The sequence below is a fragment of the Pelodiscus sinensis genome, chromosome 13 (assembly GCF_049634645.1).
Source record: "Pelodiscus sinensis isolate JC-2024 chromosome 13, ASM4963464v1, whole genome shotgun sequence".
Lineage (NCBI taxonomy): Eukaryota > Metazoa > Chordata > Testudines > Trionychidae > Pelodiscus > Pelodiscus sinensis.
In genome coordinates, this window is record NC_134723.1 from 4,348,242 (window position 1) to 4,368,017 (window position 19,776).

The 19,776-nt window shown below is 51.0% G+C and overlaps 1 protein-coding gene across 1 annotated transcript in view; it reads left to right on the forward strand.

The window, feature by feature from the left end:
- Positions 1-11,317, forward strand: part of FRMPD3 (FERM and PDZ domain containing 3) — a 135,782-nt gene extending 124,465 nt beyond the window's left edge. The window contains exons 15-16 of the mRNA XM_075896708.1: positions 3,796-4,617; positions 6,627-11,317. Coding sequence (XP_075752823.1) covers positions 3,796-4,617; positions 6,627-9,445 — 3,641 coding nt within the window. The 3' untranslated portion in view covers positions 9,446-11,317. The remainder of the gene's footprint in view (positions 1-3,795; positions 4,618-6,626) is intronic.
- Positions 11,318-19,776: the final 8,459 nt, after the last annotated feature.

Here is a 19,776-nt window from a genome sequence, read left to right on the forward strand (position 1 = left end):
TTGGATTGGGAGGGTGGGGCAGCAAGAGCGCTGGAGGGAGACAATGCATTGGTGGCTGCGCAGCTGCAAGAGCCATTTATCCCTGTCGCATGGTGACACAAGAGCTGTTGTGTTCTCAGGGCTACAGTAAAAGCCCCTGTGTCCTGAGGGGTGAAAGTCTTTCCCCCTTGAGCCTCGCTGGAGCCCAGCGCACCAGCCCCCTGGCCAGGTCGGGTTCAGAAGGGTTGGATTTAGCCCACCAAGACAGGCGATCCCTCCGGAGAACGTGTCTCGGCAGGAGAGCCAGAGCGCTCCGACAGAGCGGGTCGGATTACCTGGGCTGCAGATTGCAAGCAGTGCCAAAATCTTAACTGGAAAATCAGTTCCTCCCACCCTTTGCCTGGGAGAGGAGCACATCCGTGTCCCGGGGGCCCCAGAAGGCCCCTGGGGAACTGCAGCCATTGTTAGGGGTGAGTTTCCTATGCTGGGATTATCCGTGAAATCCATCTCCCTTGGATGATGTCCATCTGATCAGCTGCGGCCGGCAGGCACAGCGCACTGGGCTGCAGAACTGGGCAGTCACGTCATGTGCTGCCTCCATGAAAATCCTTTCAAAGCTGGTGTTAACCCAGCGAGGGCAGCTGACGGGTTGGCTGATTGCCGGCTCCTGCTTACGCCCCAGCCCAGAAACATACACAGCTAGCCCACAGAAGGGATTCGAATGCGCAGCAAAGGTCCCCTGCCTGCCCCCGGCTCTGCCATGTGGCACATGGGCACAGGCACTGCCATAGGCTCGTGGCTAGCGTCCTGTGGTACCAGGCAAGCTCAGTTCCTGAAGCCAGCCTCCTGCTCGCCCCTTGCCGAGGGGGCTGCAGGCACCACAGCGTGCTCAGCCTGCACCGGGGCAGTGAGAGGGCGAGGGAGAGCCTTGCGTTGCGCTGCAGTGTGGTTGTTTCAGGGACTGTGCCCACGCAGCCACAAGTGGCTGTGATGCAGGGACATGCAGGAGGGGACGAAGCGGGGGGCTTGTCCCTCCCATAAATGGGTCACACTCCCACTCGGCCAAGTTGTGTCGCGTCAGCGTTCCCCCTCCCCCATTCATTCACTTCAGTGCAGACCTGGAGGTTGCCTGCTTCTAGAGGGGAGGGGCTAGTTCAGTCTCCAGGGCCCCTTCGGTCCTCAGCCTCTCTCTTGAGCCGTCCAACGAGGGAGCTGGCTTGGAACTGCTGGCCTGGAAGTGAGAGGTTCTGTTGTCCATCCCTAGACCCCAGAGCCATGCAAGAGCAGCGGGTGTCAAGCTTAGCTACACAGATTTAGCCCGGGCCACTGGTGTGTCCATTACCATATCTCTTTATTCTTGCTGGTGTTTTTACGCTGCGGGGGGTGAGCGTTTTAATCCACGGGGGGATTGGGAGACAAATTGCCCATGTTGCTGAGCTATTGCGCTCAGGGATTTATTTGACTGCATTTGATTTTGTAACAAGGAGCCTGTGTCCCCTGGCACTGACCTGCAGAGCTGTGCAGGTCAGCTGCGAATGCACTCAGAAATGCCTCCCGAGGCCTGGATTCTACCTCCCACAAAGAAAAGTCTCTGGAGAGTGGAGGACACTCTGTATGTAACATTTACTACTGATGCTAGAGGGTTCTAGTGAGTCTGGGGGTACCTGGGCCTGCCTCAGCATTGGGACTGGATCCAATGACCACTCGAGGTCTTTCCAGCCCTATATCTCTGTGATCAGCAAGAGCCAATGGCTGGAAGCCGGAATAGACAAATTCAAGGTGGACATAAGGCCCAAATCTTTAACCATGAGCGTGATTAACCCAAATGCATCCACTGTGAATGGTGAAATTCACTTATGCTGGGAGCCGTGGCTCCTGGCCCCTGCAGTGAGCTCCCCACAGCTCCCAAACTCACGGAGGGGGCCGGGAGCTAAGGGGAACCTACTGTGGCTCCCGGCCCCCATCACCCCCTCAGGCCAGGACAGGAGACTCGCGAATATGCACCACCATGAATCGCAATTCTGCAAATTGTGAGGGTCTCCTGTAGAGTCCCACGTGGCAGATTCCCTGTCACTTTGAGCCTTCGCACGACAAACGGATGTCTTCCCCACAGAGAACCAATTCCACCACCTGCTGTTGGGCTGGTGCAGGAACTGCTCGGTGGAGGGCTCTGCCCTGTGCTATGCAGGTGGCCAGACTAGAGGATCACAAGGGTCTTTTCTGACTCTTAAAACTTACGACCCATTAGAGCAGAGCTGGCATTTCTAGTTGATTCCTCCAAGTGGGAAACTCCAGTTCTGCTGAATCATAGAATCATAGAGCTGGAAGAGCCTCAGAAGGTCATCAAGTCCAGCCCCCTGCTCTAGGCAGGACCAATCCCAACTAAGTCAACCCAGCCAGGGCTTTGTCAAGCTGAGACTTAAACACCTCTAGGGATGGAGACTCCACTACTTCCCTAGGGAACCCATTCCAGTGCTTCACCACCCGCCTAGGGAAATAGTTTTCCCTAATATCCAACCTGGACCTCTCCCACCACAACTTGAGACCATTGCTCCTTGTTCTGCCATCTGTCACTACTGAGAACAGCCTCTCTCCATCCTCTTTGGAACCTCCCCTTCAGGAAGTTGAAGGCTGCTCTCAAATCCTCCCTCACTCTTCGCTTCTGCAGACTAAACAGACCCAAGTCCCTCAGCCTCTCCTCATAGGTCATATGCTCCAGCCCCCTAATCATTTTGGTTGCCCGCGGCTGGACCCTTTCCAATGCGTCCACATCCTTTTTGTAGTGGGGGGCCCAGAACTGGCCCAGCTGGTTCATTCAAGTAGAAGACACCTGCCACTCCACTTAATGCCCCTGATATTCTGCCTGTGCCTTTTCCACAGAGTGTATGAGCATGGCAACGCTGCTGCAATTTGTCAGTGGGACCTTTCTGTTGGGCTCGCTGCCCACCTGTTATCCTGCACAGAAATGATACTTTGACATGTGTCCTGGACCTGGATATAAACGATCTAACCGGGCTGAATATTAGTGAAGGTGCCACAGAGGTTGCAGGAGACTGCAGTAGCTGGGCTGGGGAATGCTACGTTGTGGAGAGCGTATCATCTGAGCTGGGAAAAGCTCTTGGCTCCCTCTGGGTTTGGCTTGGCTTAGCGGAGTAGAAGTTGGCATATTGCAGGAGAACCAACACCTACGCCCATGGAGACTGTGCCCGTTGTTCTGCTGCATGTTCCAAGTCTGCTGTGACATCCCCTTGGCCTCTGAGGATAAGCTGAGGAGCAATGGGCTTAATGTGCAGCAAGGGAGGTTTAGGTTGGACATTAGGAAAAACTTCCTAACTGTCAGGGTGGTTAAACATTGGAATAAATTGCCTAGGGGGGTTGTGGAATCTCCATCCCTGGAGATACTGAAGAGCAGGTTAGACAGACAGCTATCAGGGTTGATCTAGATCAGTGTTTCTTAAACTGTTTTCCACGGCACACTGGTGCGCTGTAAGTCAGATGGAAACGGAGAACAGAATTCAAAATGGCTGCCCTTAAAGGGGCAGGCGACCTTTTTTTTTCTCAAAAAATATTGTTTGGTGTTCCTTGGCCTTAAAAAGTTTAAGAAGCACTGAAGTAGATGGTGCTTGGTCCTGCCGTGAAGGACTTGATGACCTCTTGAGGTCTCCTCCAGTTCTAGGATTCTATGATCCCAAGGATTTTAATGCCCAGCAGGAGGCAGCTGTGGTTTGGTGGTTCCTAAGGTGCATGCTGAATTTCGTGCCTCTCCCTCCTTCTCATGGGTGCTGCTCTAATGTAAGGATTGTTATTTTGGTTTAGATTATATCACCGCGCACAACGTCCACCGGCCGGCTGCAGCGGGGCACTCGGGAAAGAAAGAGAGCGGGTTCTTGGGTGGCGCTACCTCCAGCCCTGGGAAATCCAGTCCCCGAGTTCCCAAGGCATCGGACTCGGAGCTCGTCAGCTTTTGTTACCTGCACATGCGGGAACAAAGGAAGCAGCGAGAAAACAGGACGGACATCAACGAAAACCTGATCTTCTTTGAGGAAACCAGGCCCAGGACCAAATCCGACCCCACTTCCAAAAGCTCCGGCCAAGGCTATGAGGGTGCTGCCAAAGAGTACAACCCGGATGGCCTTGACCGGGACCATCAGGCAAGTAGGGCAAGGGCCAACACCATGGACAACCACCTGAGGAATGATGCCATGCACTTCTACTGTAACTCCTGCAAAGCCAAACTCAAGAGCCGGCTGGCCTCTCGGAAAGGCGGCAAGGCCGGCAGCTCCCACGATAACATGGTAGACTTGATGTCCCTGCCGCCTCCAGGGAGCGATGAGGAAGCGGACGAGACCACTTCCCTGCTCCCTGCGATCGCCGCCCCACCGCCTGGCTTTCGGGATAACAGCTCCGACGAGGACGACCCCAAGCGCAGGGCGGCCGCGCAGAGCCAGGAGCAGGGCCGACACCTCTGCGGCATCCTGTACGACGAGATCCCGGTGACGCTGATAGACAGCGTCCAAACGCGGACGGTCCGAGACCACGCCCAAGAGCTGGACGATGCTCTGGTGTCCACCCTGCAGGCTCTGGAAGCCCTGGCTGCTTCGGAAGATTGTTCACACCCCCCACCACAGCAGACAGCAGGTAGTGAAGGAGGCAGAGCTGTTGTGCTTCCATTACTGTCTGGGGTGCGAGTCCCTTTCCCTTCTCATTCCTCTCTCCTTACCTCTCTCCTCCCTCTGTCTCAGTTCTTATTCATATTTGGAGGGGATTCCGGAAACGCAGGCCTTAGGGAGACCAGACCCAGGAACTAGTGTAGAGGGAGAGCAGTCCGGCGGGTGCTTGGAAACTTTCATGGGGCTGGAGATGCAAACCTCCTGTCTCTGAACAGACGAGTGATAGCAGGGCGGCCAGACAGCTTCCAGGCTCCCTCTGGTCGGCATGCTTCCTCTCTGCAGCTGGGATCCACCCAGCTGCCTGTATCCCAAAAGCCCTGCAGGTGGGGGCACAAGGAAGGCCTGCAGAACAGAGCTTTGGCATGCAGGGTGTGCCCTGGCCTGGAAGGGGTCCCCCAATCCTGCTCTCTCCTCCTCTCGGTGTTGTACTCTCCATGGTGCTACTGAGACAGCCACGAAGGAGGGAAAAGGAGTAAGAGCTGCGGGTTCTTCAGCATGCGGCTGGAAAGATCACCAGCAAACTCGGGGCGTTCCCGCCAGCCAGTGCAGGGTTGGTGGTGGTCTCAGAGACATGCTCATCTCTGGCCTCTGTCACCAATAACAATCCAGCCTGCGGATTGGCCAATACTCTACTATGCTCTGACAGCCCCTAAAGAAACTCAGCCCAACATTCTGCTGGAAGAGGCTGCTGGCTCGGCTGCTGGCCAGGTGGTGCAGCAGCTAATGCAGCAGCTCTACTGCCCTCCCTTCTTTCGGGGAGCTGAGAGAGGTGCTGGGCTGAGAGCTCCCTGCTTGTGCACACAGCAGGCCAGCTGGGGCCCAGAGCTCCCCGCCTAACACTCTCCCGGCTGGAAGGGGAGTTCTGCCTTTGCAGCGCACCTGCTCCCCTAGCACAGGGATGGGGACACTGTCCGCTGCAAACTGGACTGAGACCATGATGATTTCGCACCAGCCAGCCAACAGCTGTCAGGTGGGAATGACTTTTAGTCACATGACTTGGGGTGGACTTCAACAGCTTCCTGGAAATGGAGGATTCCATAACCCTGTTGCCAGACACCCTCACCCACTTCCCTCGCACCCTAAACTGATGTCAGAGCCTGCAGAGATGCCGCCATTAGTCTCCACTGTTCCCAGCGAGGAAGGGAAGGAGATCCTGGCTGGCCGTGTGCAGCAACAACCTGGTTTCCCTGCACCTGTTTCTGGGAAGCTTTGTTATTAGCCCTGCCTCTCGCACGTTGGATGAGAAAGTGCAACTGCTTTGGAGATCAGGGGCCCACTCCTCCAAGCACAGTACGGCCCGCCAGCCTCTCCCAAAGCAGGTCTCGCCGTTGGGCAAAGCAGACCCAAAGCCCGTGTCTCTTGGTGTGCACAGATGAGTAATTACGGTGACGAGCCACCAGATCAATGCTGTGGGACAATCTGGCCCCTGGAGAAACCCCAGTGAAGTCAAGACATTGGGCCCTGGGCATTCCCAGGGCTATCTGGCCCTGAGAGATTCTGCAGCTGTAAAAGGGCACCTGGCCAAGGTGACTTAAGTGCAAATGTGTTATCAGTTGGATTCCTCCAGGCTGAGTAAAGTGGGTGATGTGAGCGGCCTGCTGGCCTCCTCCACACTCTGCCAGGTTTCCTGATTGCTCCAGACAGCTCCCCATGGCCCTGCCGGAATCCTTCCCAGGCCCCCTTCGCAGGTTAAATGCTCTCACTGAATTGAGTCAGACGCCAGACTGAAGCTGGCAATCAGTCTCGGTCAGACTTGCCTAGACATAGATCCCATTCACGCACAGGAGCAGGTGATCCAGTCAAAATCGTCTCCTGGAGGTGTTGGTGGGAGGAGGGAGCTGAGGTTCCCCTGCTGAAATCCTCTCTCCTCCAGTGGGCACGGAGGTCTGTGGGACTTCCTCTGCATTGCTGCTGTCTCCTGCAAGCAGAGGTGAGATCCCAGCATAACATCCCCACGTCCCTCTTGTGTTTTCTCAGGTCTCATTGTTCTAGCTGCCATCACGCCCGAGTCATCCTTGGACTCTGGCCACGAAACCAACTCCTCGGAGCTAACAGATGTCTCAGAGATGGTCTCGGCCATGAAGCAGCACCAGAACGCCGCCTACTTCCTGGCCCACCACATCAACAAAGAAAACCTGCTGGGCAGGAAGGATCTTCCCTTCCGAATCCAGAGCTGTGCTGCTCAAGCCGTCCTCACCTCGCCATACCTGCTTGGGCGCCAGGAGCCAGGCCCTTCCCTGAAGCCAGCTTTCTCTCACCAGCCCGCCAGCCTTTCTTGCAGCAGGAGCAAGCAGGACCAGCAGCCAGGAGAGCAGAGTTACACCTTGGCAGTCCAGCCTGTGCAGTCACCGCAGCTGAAGGAGCAGAACAGGGACATGACAATGCCGGGCTCGGAATGCAAAGGCCCCGGCCACTCGAAAGCAGCTTTTGAGGTGTCACTGCACACTGCAGCTGCCTTGAGCAGGGACCAGGGGCAGGATCCTCGGGAGAAGGTGCCCAAAGAGGTCCGGCTGAGCCCTAAACTAACCCTGGATCCTAAGGGCAGCGTGACCGTCTCAGCTGCTTTGCAGCAAGTGGGGAGCAAAGGCTCGCCTTCCCAAGCAGCAGCTGTGGTGGCAGACACGCAGGCCAGTGGGAGCAGCAGCTGTGTGCTTTCCAGTAGCAAGCCTTTGAAATTCAAAGGGAGTCAGCCAGCTGTGGAGACCTCGTGTGACTGTCAACCGGAAGCCTCTCTGAGCCCAAAAGAGCCTTCTGGCAAGAGGGGCGATGCGTCCCATCCCTCCCCTGGGGGGGGCGAAAGGCTGCAGGCCAAGACTTTCCCCTCAAAGAGCTACCCACAGAAAGTGAGTGGAGACCCTGGAGGAAAACCAGCAAGTGGGGAGCCAGGCCAGAAAGCAAAAAGTGATGCTGCAAACCCTGCATACCAGAAACACATGGGTCCCGCGAGCCAAGGGGAGAAAATGCAGCAGGAAAGTTGTGCCAAAAGCTTACAAGCGGAGGGTAGCACGCTGCATTCTCCATCTACGAGTGGCACTTCCAGGAGCACCAGCGAGGATCCCAAAGGGCAGATCCAGCTGGTGCCCAGATCTGAGGGCTTGCAGATTAGCACCGTGCCTTCCAAGAAAGCAGAAAAGATCCCGGAAACAACCCCGCAGGATGCTGATGTTCCAGCTAAACCCAAAGTCCCAAAAGCCCACTTCAGGTTAAGGAAGCTGTTCTCTGCTACCTTCCCAACGCGGCTGAAGAAGGAGACAGACGAGCGGCAGGCCCAGCTCCAGAAGGTGAAACAGTATGAGCTGGAATTCCTGGAAGAGCTGCTCAAGCCAAAGACCAAAAGTGACCTCCCGCCTCCGGAATACCTGCATCCCTCTGTGCCTGGGCGCTGCAGCTGTCAGCTGAAGAGCAGCCCTGTGCAGAAAGTCCCCGGGATGTCCCGGGAGCAGAGGCGAAGCTGCGACTGCAAGCGGATCTGCAGAGGGGTGAGGCCACAGCCCGGCCAGTTAACAGCACCAGAGCTGGAGAGGCAAGGGAGAGAGAAGGCCCCTGACAGCCAGAAGCAGGCAGAAGCAGGCAGGCTTAATAGTGTGAGCAGCCCTTCTAAAGGCAGGCGGATACGATCCACAAGTTTAGAGTCCAGAGACTACCGGTCAGATCCGGAGAACAGCATGTCTTGTCTGACCACGTGCACCTCCCGTGGAGAGTGCATGGGGGCACCACACTACAAGAAACTGATGCGCCGCTACAGTGTCAGTGAAATCGATCAGGCTGAGCGAACCTCTCTCTCCTCGGACATCTACCAGAACACCTATCCGGCCAAGCAGAAAGGCCTGCAGAGCGAAGGAGACCCTGGGACCCACAGCACCACGCCGAAGAGCAAGAACCAGGAATCCCCAAGAACAGGGGACCCATCTTACGTTCAAATAGCACAGGAGAAGAAGAGCCAGAAGGGCTCGGCGGCTTTCTCCCTCCAGGAGGAGATGTACCCAAGTCATGCCGAGCTGCCGGAGGAAGACATGGAGGACAAGAAGTGCTGCTCCATCCGGTATTGCTTCTACTACAGGAAGTGCGACGTGGCAGACGACGGGAGCGAGAAGGACGAACTCTCCTATTCCATCCCCATGCAGATCCTACCAGGCATGAAGCTGGACAATCAGATGGTTCCAGTAATGAGCAGGACCCTTCAGGTCCTGGATGCCACTGCCTGCAGCAGTCCTGATGATAGCCAGACCCAGGAGATAGATTTAAGGACCTCCACCTTTGAGGGGAGCCTGGCTAAGGTCCACGCCCTTCGAGGCCATGCCTATGCATTGCCAGACGGGTTTCTGGCAGTGCAGCTGGACACTAACGAGCTCCTGACCATCCTAAGGCAGTGCGTGGTGAGCCCTGAAGTTCGGGAGTGCAAACCCTACATCTCCCAGCTGGCCGAATACAAGCAAGAGCTCGCCCTGAAGTTCAAAGAATTCCGGGCCTCCTGCCGCAGGGTGGCAGCTGTGGACAAGAGCCCGACGCACATGCTCTCAGCAATCACAAGCAGCTTTCAGGTGCTCAGCAGCCTCATTGAGACCTTTGTGAGGCTGGTGTACATCGTGCGCTCCGAGTCCCAGCGCCAGGAGCTGCTGACCAAGGTGGAAGAGGTGGTGCGGAACTACACCTTCTTGCTGAGGGCGGCGGAAGAGTCAACAGCCAGAACGCTGAGTCAGCACCAGATGGCGGAGCAGCAGTCCCGCCCATCGGCCACGGTTGCAACTGTTATGAGCACATTCACGCGCTCCTTAAAGACGCTGATCAATAAATAAGCCGGCTAGGGAACTGAACGAACCAGTATGTGCCAAGCTGTGTGTCAGTGGTTCTTGTTGCGAGATTGTGTCCAAAAAGGCCTGCTTGTAACAGGGCTGCAGGGTCAGAGACATCCTTTACTTCTCTGTGGGGTGTATAGCTTTATTGGTGGAGTTTGAAAGGGACACACGTCTTATAGTTAGCTGTCTGCCAACCCGCCGGAGGGCTACAGCCAGCCACTCTGCATGCTCTCCCATGCCATCTTGTCAGTGCCCTTATCTGGGAGGTATTGCAGTTCACGCCCCGTGCTAATTTGGTTCTGGATCTCCCCTGTGAGGACAGCTGACATTTTTTACTTCATCATGGTGCACTGGGCCAGTCTGGAACTAGGAATTGAGCTGAGACCCTCCAGCTTTGCTTGGGTCCGAGTCCCCTTGGATCCAAGCCAGCGTCTTGCCACGTAAACAGCTCTTATGCCTCCAGAGACCCTCAGCCTACAAGTCCTGCCCTCAGCTGCAGAAGGGATCTTAAATAGCAAAGTCCCCAAGGCCACGTTAGGGGGAGTGAAGTAGTCATGGGGGGGGGATCCTGGAGACCGGATGCAGGGGTTGGGTCACCCTAGCAGCTTTCAGAATGCCAGCCCAGATGTGCACACACTTGCTCTGATCAAGGGACACACAGGAGCCCAACCTGTTCCATGGTTATAACAAGCCACAGGCTGCACTAGCAGCCGCAGGGAGACCTCCTTTACCCACCTCTCCAGGTGCTGTGAGGGCTCAAACTTAGGCCTTTCTCCACAGCCCTGTGTGATGGTGCGGAAATGTCCAGAGGGAATGAGCAGCAAAGAGCAAACCCAACTGCTTTCACCGATGGCATGAGGCTGGAATTCAAGAGTCATTTTGGAAGGGAGACACGTGAGTTCCACCTCTTGAGCCGTTCATTCCCATCTGCCTTCTGCTCAAGGTGGGGAGATGCTGGGAGCTCTCTCTTACTATGCCGTTCGAGTCGTTGCCAAGAGAAGTCATTTTTAGCATTTTGGTTTGTAGTGCCAGCTTGCTTTCCGTCATTTCTAACACACACACCCCGAACCTACCGTCTGACGGCACCTCCCTCTCCTCCAAAACAGTGCCAAAGGGAACCCACAAGTCTCTGCATCCACCTTAACCACCCTGCCACTCTGCCTCAAGGGCACATGTGGAGAACAGGCCATGGTGGGATCCCGGTGTTGCTGTGTTTTAGAGCATACGTGTTCGAGTCTATACGAGAGGTCAGACTGGCTAGTGAGGGCAGGTGTCAGAAGACAGATAGGTTTGTGAAGTCAGGCAATTGCTCTCTACTCACTTGTAGAGTGCAAAGAGATGATTAGGGATCTCAATCCAATTGATCACCTCCCGTCACCTCCCATCTCTATTTTTTTATACAAGACACACATTTGAAATCTCTTGTTTTCCATACGAGTTATGGAAATGCACAATGTGCTTTTAACACGTGTTCTTTACCTAGTGCAATAACATTCCCTGGCCCATAGCTTCAACCAGCCGTTGGCCACTGTCATCAGCAAAGAAGGGAGGCTCTCACAATACAGACAGAGCACCTCTTGTCTCCTGCTTTCAAGAGCCCTGTAACAAAATATACAATGGAATAGCCAAAGCAGAGTTCAGTCCGTGGCAGGCGATGCCTATTTGAAGGCCAACAGGAAGCCAGCCTCGTCCATTATCTACTAAGAAATAGAGAGTTTCCTTGAGCTCCCTATCATGCCTATACCATTCCTCCATAAATCTCTCTGCGTCATTGAGAGACTTTTTTATTGTCTGTATATAGTATATATAAATAAATATATATATAAATTCTATATATATACAAATTTGTCTTGTTTTACAAACAAGAAAGATTAAATATATTAATCTTAATACCAAAACTCGCACTGTGTGTCTTTTTCAGACTGTGAATATGTATTATTGTTTACACAGAGCATTGTTTGCAGACATGGAAGCTTATATCTTCCTCACCAAAGGGTAGTGGACAGCAGTAGCTGTTATAACACGGAGTACCACACTGCACACTGGTTTAAGGGTCAGGAAATGAAGGAAACTAAGCACATGGAAGGAGAAGGTGATAATGACATACCCAAATTGGAACTTAATTACTGGGATCAGCACCCTTATGAAAGGTACCAGGGGGTCTTTAATAGCCACCGATGGTCAGGACCTTGGTTTTATATCTCATCTGAAAGACGCCACCTCCAGCGACACAGCTCCTGCTGATACACTGATCATTGCATCAGTTCTGATTCAGTGGGAAGAGCATCCCCCTGCTGAATCGTTTTAACAGCCCATTGGAAAAGGCATTAGCGCTAACTGCAGCAGATATGGCATAAGTGACGGCTGCACAGAAAGGTCAGTTCCTCTTCAGCTGGATTTTTTTAATCGTAGCTCAGCATACCAGTTATACTAGAAAACATCATTAGGGATACATTCAAAGGGATTCCATCAAGTGCTTCCGCAAAGCACTTTTTAATTGTTGGTTTTTAACCTCCCAGTGTTTTTAATGGAAGCTTGAAAATGCCATTTATTTCCCATTAATAAGCCTTTTCCCTGACAAATGGTGAATAAAGTCTGAGTGACATCAGTGCAAATCTAGAGTAACTTCATGGAGTTAAGATTCCCCCCACTGATGCTGGGAACAGAACATTTGTCTAATTCATTCCTACTATAGCTCCTGTGAAGCCATTAGAAGTGGTCAGGCTAGATGCGAATCACTGCTTTTCCTTACAGAGGAAGGGGCATTGTGGTTGAAACTGACGTAATCCTAGTGGCTGTGATAGTGCAGGAGAGGCGAGCTACCCTAAAAAAATATCCCAATGACTAAATTAGAGCAGAAGTGCTGGGAGACAATGAATGGACACTAGGGGTACATCTAGACTAAAGGCTTTTGTCAACAGAAGTTTTGTCGACAGAAACTGTCGACAAAGCTTCTGTTGACAAAGAGCACCTAGACTACATCCAGTTCTGTCGACAAAGCAAGTCGCTTTGTCGACATGACAGTGTAGATGCAAAGGACAGTTTAGATGCAATAACGCCTCTGTCGACAGGAGGCGTTATTCCTTGTAGAATGAGGTTTACAGCCGTCGACAAAACTGTTGAGTTCTGTCGATGGTATGTCGACAGCACTCAGTGGAAGATGCAGGTATAGTTTTGTCGACAAATCCCTGTAGTCTAGACACACCTTAACATTCTCTTCAGCACTTATGGGGAGCTCTTGCTTGTCCTCACTCCCAAAACTGACTACCCTGAAGGACCCCCGTTTTAGGATGATCTCACTGAGTCCCAGACACCTAGCTAAAAATCAGAAATTCATCACAGAGGAATAAGCCACATGGGCAACACTCAGCAGCATGAATTAATATAATGAAGTATAAATAATTGAGCTGTTAATACTGAGTGCAATTCAGTTACAATAAGAGATGGTCTGTTATAAGCTACTGCACCTGCTCACAGAGGTGACAGAAAAAATAGCATTCAGTAAGGCACAATCAATGTGAAGATACAGCCTTGATTAGGCAACTAGTGGTAACCAAACACTGATTTACACTTCAAAATTAGTTTTACATAACTACAGGGCTATGAAAAATTTTGCACCCTGAGCACTATAGTTCAACTGACTGTCCTCCCCGTGTAGATGCCGCTAGATCGATGGAAGAATTCTTTTATCTCCTTACCTATCATCACTCAAAGAGATGGATTAACTACATTGACAGGCTTTCTGTCAATACAGTCAGCATCTGTACACTATGGTGCTACTATGACCTGAGTGGCGTTTGTACTCAGGAATGTGCTGTGAGAGCAAAGGGCTAAGTGATAGCACTCGTTGTGCTACCTACAGCTTCCCTAAATAATTCAATTTCAGGCCATGAAACACAAAGGCATTTCAGATTACGTGGACCTCCATGTGATCTGGTTTAATAAACTAGGAGGTTTACAATATGGCTGTGTCTAGACTGGCATGAATTTCCGGAAATGCTTAAAACGGAATACTATTCCGTTTTCAGTTTTTCCGGAAAAGGAGCGTCTACATTGGCAGGCTGCTTTTCCGGAAAAGCCCTTTTTCCGGAAAAGCGTCTGTGGTCAATGTAGACGTGCTTTTCCGGAAAAGAGCCCCGATCGCCATTTTCGCGATCGGAGCTTTTTTCCGGAAAAGACTACTGGGCTGTCTACACTGGCCCTTTTCCGGAACAGTGTTCCGGAATAAGGACTTATGCCTGAGCGGGAGCAGAATAGTTTTTCCGGAATAGCGGCTGATTTTGTACAGTAGAGCATCGTTGCTTTTCTGGAAATTCAAGGGCCAGTGTAGACAGCTCGCAGCTTATTCCGGCTGATTTTCCAGAATAAGTGGTCCAGTGTAGACACAGCCTATATGTATTTTCTGATCATCCATGGGTGGGCAGTAGTTTAATTCTTAACCTCCAAAGGTTAGTGACCACAGCCTGATCCAGGCACTATTTCTCTTACCAGTGCCAAACACAACGGAATAAGTAGCCCAGTGGATTTCAAAGGCATCATGGCAAGCCCTAAGCAGTATGTAGGGTCTGGGCCTGTGTGTCTGCCTTAACCCAAGGGTGGCCAAGCACCATATAAACATAGGATCTCACACACACGTGCCCAGGCTCCTGCCTCTGCCTGTGTTGCCAATGCACAGGCTATCTAAGGGGAAGCTCACGAGCAACTACTTTGGAAGTAACTGAGGTTTTGTTGCAGCCTACCACCAGGAGTGGCTAGGCCTTTTCTCCTTAAAATCACTCCACTGTTATCCCATATAGCTCCACCAGCGGTAGTAACAGTTAGAGCATGGAGCAGACTGGCTTCTGGCCTCTCAGCTGATTCATTCAACCTGTTCATCGCAGTTCTAGGCAGCATGGCAATTAAGACACTTGTGGGTGATGGAACCATTACTAACCAGCAATCTCACACTCACTTACTATTGCAGATGGTGCTTCACCGTGCTAGTGAAATGGTGGGAGAGTTCCTCCAAAAGGCCAGTACAGATGTGACCTACAGAATGAAGGGTCAGAGTCTGCCTTTGGGCTATGCATACTTCTGAAAATCCCATTCAAAAAGGGAAACTGATGGAAATAATATGCCACAAGGCCCTTGACTCGGTTGTAATCCCCTGGCTGTAGGTCCTCCAGCTGACTGAGCACTCCGGCAGCCTCCTGGCTCAGCGCGGGGATGAGCTCCTGCAGCCAGTCAGCTGGGGGGACCTGTTACAGTCCACAAGCCCTCTCAAAGGAGCTGAGGAACCCGTCTATGTTGCCCATGTCCTTCAATTGGGCCACCACGAGCCTCTCCAAGTGTCTGGCAGCCCTAGGCCCTTGGGGTCCATCCGCACTCGGCGCAGCCGGGCCCCCCCGCTTCTCCGCTCTGCCAGGGCCAACTCATGCTGTCGCTGCCTCTCTCGGTCCTGGTGGTCCCTTTCTCAATCTTGGCGCGCCTTCTCTCGGTCCTCTACTTCTAATTTCTTCATCCACAGCTGGATCTCCAGCTGCCTCAGCTCTGCTGGGCTGGCCCCTGCCCTACACGGACTACGGCCTGCAGGGTTCCCCTGGGAGGCTGTCCCGTCTCTCCGATGGGTTCCAGTGCTCCGCCCACCCTCAGAGCCTGACATGCTCCCGGGGGGGGTCTGGCTGCTCCCCACGGGGACAAGATCCTGGCCCCGTGACTGGTCATTCTCCTCCAGCCGGGCAATCAGCTGGGCCTTGGTTGCGTTCCCCACAGGCAATCCCCCCTCTCTGCACAGCTTCACCAGCTCTGCTTCCAAGAGTCCGGCGTAGGCCATCTCCCCCCTGGTCCCCTCGGCGCGGACCCACCGGTCTAGTGCTGTAGTGCCCACGATTCCCAAGAACTGCTTCGCTCTGTCTCCAGCACGCCTGGCTCCAGGGCCCTTGCTTCTACTGCGCCTTGTCACTCGCTGCTGGAAGCTCCATCCACGGGGTGCGTGGAAGGAGGGGGGCTTTAAATTGGAGTCACGATCTCTCTGCTCTAGTGAATATCCTATGTACCCTTCAGATTACTAGTGTCTGTGGTGGGAGTAACTGGCAAGGGGCTGGGTGCAGCCACAATATGGACATAAAAGAATGCTGCTTCTGCATGCAGGGGGAGAGAAAGATCACATATTGCTTTAGACATGAGTTAAATTCTAACAGTTCAACAAGAGAAACAAACCTAAGCTTCTAGCTATTACAATCAAACTGGCAGTTAAAAGAAGTATACAATCCTCTGTAAAAGGCTCAAATCATAAGAATGTCAGCAGAGGGTTTTTTTTAAATGTCTAACCAAGAATGGCAATAACTTAGCTGGTTTTGCAGTGTCATGTACATCTTTCTAAGTGGGGGTAAGTGCTTCTTGAAAGTTGCAAGACTGACAGCACTGGCTACTGAAGTCCTGTTTGTCCACAGAGTAAGTAGACTATTGAGATCAGTAGGGTTAAGCTTCCACAGCAGTGTGCTGCCAATATGCCTCAACACTGAGCTAGAGCAGTTATCTTTATGGGAGCAAGAGGAATTAAGAGAGTCACTCTTTTCCTTTCTGCTGAGTCTAACAAGGAAACCAATTCAAGATAATTATTATGGTGGGTTTTGTGGTGTGAACACAAGTCTACCAGAGGATTGGAAGACCCCAATTCATTTCATTGGGGCTATCAAACAGCCATCAGCTGGTCATAAATTTATTTTTATTACTAGCTTGTGAAAATTAGAATAAATGAGAGGTAGAAAGTTTTATTCTTCTTTACCAAGTCCCTAGTTCATCTAATCTGCTCACTGTCCTGTACATCAGAGGCATGCTGTAAATTGCTGCAGTAACATCTGGGAACTAGAAATGATCATCAGTATGATGCCCCATTTCCAGCCTGTGGGAATGAATATCTTTTGATCGTAGATAGAACATAGATTTAATGAAACAGAGCTAGAGGCCTTCACAAAATCGTATTTCCTTTTCCCAGCATTGCCAATCCCAAATGTTCAAAAACCGTGAGTCAGACTCACCAAAAATTGTGAGATTGGCCTTGAAATCATGCGATGATGTAAACATAACAGATCTGGTCTGTTTTCTTTGTCTTCTGCTTTCTGAGCCTTTAGAGTGTGCAATGGTGTCACATTTGGAAGCTTGCTCCACAGCCACATGGACTAGACACTCACTTTTCCTGTAAGAATGATGGCTGAAAGCATCAAATATCTACTTGACTTGGGGCTTTAAGGAAAACAATGACTTGTGTCAAAATCGTAAGAGTTGACAACACTGCATGTCTCCTCATGGGACAGCAATAGATATTTGACCAGAAAAGTTGGAGAAGTATAATGTGGCTAACCTATACAGAAACACAAGGCCTTTTTCTGGCTAAATTCTCAGCTTCCAGAAAGAAGCATCATCAACCTCTCATTAATTGCAACACTTTATTTACACATTGATAATGGAGATGGGTAAGAATTACAGGACTGGACCCACAGTTCAAAAATGACAAATGGTCTGGTAGCACTTTATAGACTAACAAAACATTTAGATGGTATCATGAGCTTTCGTGGGCATAGCCCACTTCTTCAGATGACAAGAGTTCAAAAATGGTTCCCTTTGGACAGGGGGTACTTTTACCACAAATCTAACTTAATCGGCATGGTTTAATAGCACAGAGACTGAAAAGCTCACAAGAAGTTAATTATGCTGATGCGTGGGAAGAAAACTGATTACCCAAATAACAAAGGGAGAAATCAAATTAAACTGCCTGTTAAGTATTAGATCCACATGGGTTTAGCGTAGATCAAGAAATTAGAGAAAGTACAGCAGGCTTGGAGGGGGACCAACAACAAATCTGATTTTTTAAAACTAAGTCTCAGGATATGGCCAAAGGCTGACTGCAACCTACTGGAAAGTACATAGCCAAAAAGATTAACAACATTTTCAGGAGATGTGCAAGGAACTCCATTTATGGGGATAATTTTTCTTAAAAACATACAGTGAAACCTTTGTTATCTGGCACTCTGTTAACCAGAAAACTGTTAACCAGCATTGCCCCCAGCCACAATACTGTCACATCTTCAGGTGCATGGGCCTGGCTTCGTTTTCCATGATTGGTTTAACAATGTTTTATTTAAGAAGTATTAATCATCTTTAACTCAAAATAGAAATGTAAGACCAACTGCCTCATGCTACAAGACTACCAATATTAAAAACTTGAGTTTTACTATTATTGTCCATTGGTTTTTCCTAGGTTGATGGGACCCTCAGACAACTGGAATTTTTAGATAACCGGAATGCCCTAACCTCTGAACGGGCCAGATAATACAGGTTTTACTGTAATATATATTTTACAGTAGGGTACATCACATTGACTACACCTTAGAATTCTGTGAAAGCTGCTATTCTTTTCAAAAATGGATAGCCTAATATTCCATACAAAGATAAGACTAAGGACTTGTTTACACCATGCACACTTTGCTGGCAGAGCTATGTCAGCAGAGCCCCTTAATGTAGACACAACATAATCAATTAGGTTTTTGTGCCAGCATGGCTACATCGCCTCCCCAAAGGAAATCAGCTGTGCTGACAATCACTCTGTAGTTGCAGCTACATGCTGGGGGAGGACCCATGATGACTTATCCACATAACTGTGTAGCATAGACCAGCCTTGATCGAACCTGAGAAAAACAATAGAAAACATCAAGGAATAAACAACCTAAGCAAGAAAGATGAAGAACAGACAGCAAAAAGCATTTTCTGCAGTGAAAGAGGTGACTATGACAATGCTTAAGGTTGAAAAAAAATTGTAGGCCAGAATATTGTTTTGGAAACTGCAACAAAATTTTAACAACACACAGCAACTGTTTCTAATTGCCGCAAACCTGAGTGGTGCTGCAACGCCATGCACCAGGGGTCAACATCACTCACTTGAATTTGGCCCAGCTGCCCCATCACCATGTTTGCCTTTGAGAAGATGTAACAAAAGACAGGACGATGCAGCACTTTAAAGACTAACAACATGGTTTGTTAGGTGATGAGCTTTCGTGGGCCAGACCCACTTCCTCAGATCAGTTTGTGGAAGAAAATTGGCCCAACCATATATACCAAAGTGATACAATCAAAAAAAAAAGTGAACACATATAAAATTGACAAATCAGATTTTAGAACAGAGGAGGTGTGAGGGGGTGAAGGTTAGTGTCTGTGAGGTAATGATGTTAGGGGTGATAATTTGGGAAGCTATCTTTGTAATGGGTGAGATAATTAGCATCTTTGTTAAGGCCCATATGTAAAGTGTCAAATTTAAGCATGAATGACAGTTCTGAGACTTCTCTTTGTGTACTTCCTTATGTTAGGTTTAAACTTACTGCCTGTTATTAGGTGACCCTGCTTCATGTGCTACATGAAAGGGTGACTAACCATTTCCATGTTCACTTTCTCCACGCCAATCGGGATTTTACAGCTCGCTCTCATAACCATCACTTTTCCAAGCCAAACAGCCCTGGTCTTTCTAATCTCTCCTCCAACAGCAGCGGTCACATCTCCCTAACCGGTTTCATCGTCCTTGGTGGGCCTTGTTCCACTGTCTCTGCCTGAGAGGGGACACCAGCACGCAGGCCACGTTAAAGGCGCGGGCAGGGATGGGGGGGGATGTGTTCTGACTTGCTGCGGATCCCTTTCCCCCGGGCTACGTCTAGACTGGCATGATTTTCCAGAAATGCTTTTCACGGAAAAGTTTTCCGTGAAAAGCATTTTCAGAACAGAGCGTCTAGATTGGCACAGACGCTTTTCCGCAAAAGCACTTTTTGTGGAAAAGCGTCCGTGCCAATCTAGACGCGCTTTTCCACAAAAAAGCCCCAATCACCATTTTCACGATCGGGGCTTTTTTGCAGAAAACAAATCTGAGCTGTCTACACTGGCCCTTTTGCGCAAAAGTTTTGTGCAAAAGGACTTTTGCCTGAACGGGAGCAGCATAGTATTGCCGCAAAAAGCCCTGATTTCTTACACGAGATCGTCAGTGCTTTTGCGGAAATTCAAGCGGCCAGTGTAGACAGCTGGCAAGTTTTTCCGGAAAAGCAGCTGATTTTCCAGAAAAACTGGCCAGTCTAGACACACCCCGGTGTCTACACGGGGATCCCTGCTCCGCCTGGCGCTGCTCCTGGGGCGGCCCTGACCTGCGCCCAGCTCCCCTTGGGGGGCAGCTCCCCCAGGGCCCCAGCCAGGGTTGAGGTTAACCCCCCGGGCGGGGCGAGGAGAACACCACACGCCCAGCCCCTCCCCCAGTGGCCGCACCTCCCTGCGCCTCACACAGCGCTTTGCGGGCCAGCCCGTGGACGCCTTGGGAT